Genomic DNA, 3,578 nt, shown 5'->3' on the forward strand with positions numbered 1-3,578 from the left:
TGCCGTTACTGATGGTCCTGTCACCGATCCAGCATCAAATAACAAGGTAAATTATAAAACACTATGGCCAGATATTTAAACAAACGAATTATTTTAACTTAAATAACGTTAATATAATATCATGATAATGTATTGCCACGAGTATTGTATTTACCGCCGTACTAATCTCTGATTAATTAAGTCATTTCTGAAAATAAAATATTTCTTTTTTTAATTTATTCTTTTACTGTATCAAAGGACAATTATTAAACAAAAAGCTAAGTTTTTGCTTGTTGTTATTCTTGTCTTCTTATTTTATTAAATTGTATAAAGTCTTTAGTTTATTCTTATATTCTTTTACCTTTGTTTTGTTTTTCTGTTACATCTCAACCCAACCCTTTTAAGTCTTATGACCACATGTTGCTATTATGTAATGCAACACATGGTACTAATTGATATATGGTCTGATGTATACCTTTTGTTTATTGTCAAATAACTTCTTCGCATTGTTATTACAAATTGAATTCCATCATCATAACTTAACAAATATTATGTATAAATATTAAATATTATCCTTATAAGTGTTAATCAAATTGAATATTGATTTAGTTTTATATTTTACTGATCAATCACACATTGTTAATAAGTGATTTTCAAAGTCTTTATGAGATAATGTTATTAGAAGTTTTTCAATATCTATGATAATCAGAAATATAATTTATAAGCAGACTTTTGAGTTAAAGATATTTTTTCATTTAAAGAACTGTTGTAACTAGCTCTTCATTACTGTTATACAATATAGAAGTAATGTTATGATAATTGGCATGAAACTTGCAGGCAATTCACATACATGAGATCAGCTGGTATGAACAATACATCTTAAATTACTCTGTTCTATATTGATATTTTTAAATTTATAATTACATAATTATAAATACAATATAAAGACAAAATATTTAATTTTTTTATACATATTATTTTAATCATATCTTTATATATCTATATCTTTTCATAATAATACTTTAATAGATAAATTACACCATGATAAAGAATTATATAGGTTGTTTAATGCTTTCAATAACATTAAATATATTATATATGTTATTTATTATAAAGTATACAGACATGTATACTTTTAATCTCCATAATGCAAAAAAAAATTAAAAGGTGATTTGCATGCAATTACACATATTGTCTGCTATCAAAGTGCTTATATTATTTTACATATAGAGCATTATTCTCACAGTAGTCCGTAGGTTCGGTACCAATCACTCATGCATCGCTCATTATAAGCCTAAATAGATCATATAGGCGTGGCACAATTAGCACTACCGAATCAACATCTTAAATACAATAAATAAATAACTCAAGAATAATTCCAAAAAAAGGAGATACTTTTTTATATATAAAACTGGTATTTTATTAACATGCAAGTACAACCTTTGGGAGCTTTGTACCAAACTACGGACTGTATTATAAAAATTTGATTCAATTTAAATCATGAAATGGTGGTTGTTGTGATTTCAGAGCTTAGAGGCATCAAATAGTGCCTTTCACGGCGCGAGAACAAAATTAGTAAGTAAGAATATGTGTGTACAAAACAAAAAGTAAATTTGTACTCCTTTCCATAGAGTAATCCTTGCAATTTCCTCAGGACTGCTTTAATTCCTATGACTTCATAAATGTGGTATGTGCCAATGGGTTTATCATTTTTGCCTTCTCATCAAATAACACAAGATAATAATAAGATGATTTCTATTGATATAAATTGGAATTGTATTAATAATTTACAGCTACTTATATTTAAAATTATACAGTACTATAATTATTTAATTAATTTATTTTGCTTCATTAATGTGTAAATAATATTAATAAGGTAATATCAAATGATATATACTAATAATAGAATTGGTACACATCGTCTATATTAATCTGTCTTCATCTACCAAATAAATTAGCTTCATTTGCATTTTTCTGTTTGTAGTCCATTTCCATCTATTGCAGCCTTTTTTAAGATGAAAAATATTCATAATTTTATAATTATGACTTTTTAAATGACTCTTTAAATGTTTAGGATTCCAAGTCTGGAGCTTTGAAGAAGTCCAGTCGTTATCGTAGTCGCTCTTTGTCGGCTAGTAGTACAGACAGTTATAGTTCTGGTATGAATGTACTCATTAATATACTGTACATTTAATAATTACAATCTAATTATTGCTAACTCGTTACAGTTAATTCTATTTGTCTCCTACAATTTTAGCATCCTATACAGGAAGTTCGTCAGATGAAGATGATGTATCACCTCGTGAAAAAATTCAAAAAACAGAAAATGGTTTTACAGATTTTTGTGTACGCAATATTAATCAACATGCATTTGGTAGAAGAGAGATAGAAATAGCAGAACAAGAAATGCCGGGTATTATGGCACTTCGTAAACGTGCCGCTGATGATAAGGTATACAAATTATTTTCTGCAGAAGCAAAATTAAATAATATTAATATATATAATAAATAATTATTTCAAATAGCCACTGAAAAATGCTAAAATTGTGGGATGCACTCATATCAATGCTCAAACTGCTGTTCTTATTGAAACTTTAGTACACTTGGGTGCACAAGTTAGATGGGCAGCATGTAACATATATTCAACACAAAATGAAGTGGCTGCTGCTCTTGCTTATGCTGGTTATCCAATTTTCGCTTGGCGTGGTGAAACAGAAGAAGATTTTTGGTGGTGCATTGATAAATGTGTAGCTGCTGAAAATTGGCAACCTAATATGATATTAGATGATGGTGGAGATGCAACACATTTAATGCTCAAAAAATATAATGCTATGTTTAAAATGATTCAAGGTTTGCGAGTTATTTCTTTAGCATCGAATGAACAGTAATAATTGAAAACAGTAATTTTCAGGAATTGTTGAAGAGAGTGTAACAGGTGTACATAGATTGTATCAATTATCAAAAGCAGGAAAATTATCCGTCCCTGCCATGAATGTCAATGATAGTGTAACAAAAACCAAGTTTGATAATCTTTATAGCTGCCGTGAAAGTATTATTGATAGGTAAATCAGTTATAAACCAATTATTGAAATATGCTGAAAGTATCTGTTACTAATTATTTCCACAAACTTATTGTAGTTTAAAAAGATCCACTGATATTATGTTTGGTGGAAAACAAGTTGTAATTTGTGGCTACGGTGAAGTTGGTAAAGGTTGTTGTCAAGCTCTTAAAGGTTTGGGATGTATTGTTTATATAACCGAGATCGATCCGATTTGTGCTTTACAAGCAAGGTATATAATTTAAAATGAAATATAAATGTATCATAAAATATGATTATTCATACATGCATCCTTTACAGCATGGACGGTTTTAGAGTTATGAAATTAAACGAAGTTATCCGAAATGTAGATATCGTTATTACTGCAACTGGAAATAAAAATGTAGTTACGCGTGAACACATGGATAAAATGAAAAATGGCTGCGTAGTTTGCAATATGGGACATAGTAATACCGAAATAGACATTGTACGTTCAAGATCTTACAATATACAGTTAATAACTCTAAAATTCGATTAGATTTTCAACTAGAGTTTGTAGGGA

At 28.4% G+C, this 3,578-nt stretch overlaps 1 protein-coding gene across 1 annotated transcript in view; it reads left to right on the top strand.

Moving 5' to 3' along the window:
• Nucleotides 1-4: 4 nt before the first annotated feature.
• Nucleotides 5-3,578, top strand: part of LOC108554362 (adenosylhomocysteinase 2) — a gene marked incomplete at its 5' end in the record, with an annotated part of 4,627 nt that continues 1,053 nt past the window's right edge. The window contains 8 exons of the mRNA XM_017909619.1: nt 5-46; nt 1,507-1,554; nt 2,054-2,138; nt 2,237-2,430; nt 2,504-2,828; nt 2,890-3,040; nt 3,117-3,269; nt 3,338-3,503. Of these exons, the coding sequence (XP_017765108.1) occupies nt 5-46; nt 1,507-1,554; nt 2,054-2,138; nt 2,237-2,430; nt 2,504-2,828; nt 2,890-3,040; nt 3,117-3,269; nt 3,338-3,503 (1,164 nt within the window). The remainder of the gene's footprint in view (nt 47-1,506; nt 1,555-2,053; nt 2,139-2,236; nt 2,431-2,503; nt 2,829-2,889; nt 3,041-3,116; nt 3,270-3,337; nt 3,504-3,578) is intronic.

Source organism: Eufriesea mexicana, unplaced genomic scaffold, assembly GCF_001483705.2.
Source record: "Eufriesea mexicana isolate 0111107269 unplaced genomic scaffold, ASM148370v2 scaffold19034, whole genome shotgun sequence".
Lineage (NCBI taxonomy): Eukaryota > Metazoa > Arthropoda > Insecta > Hymenoptera > Apidae > Eufriesea > Eufriesea mexicana.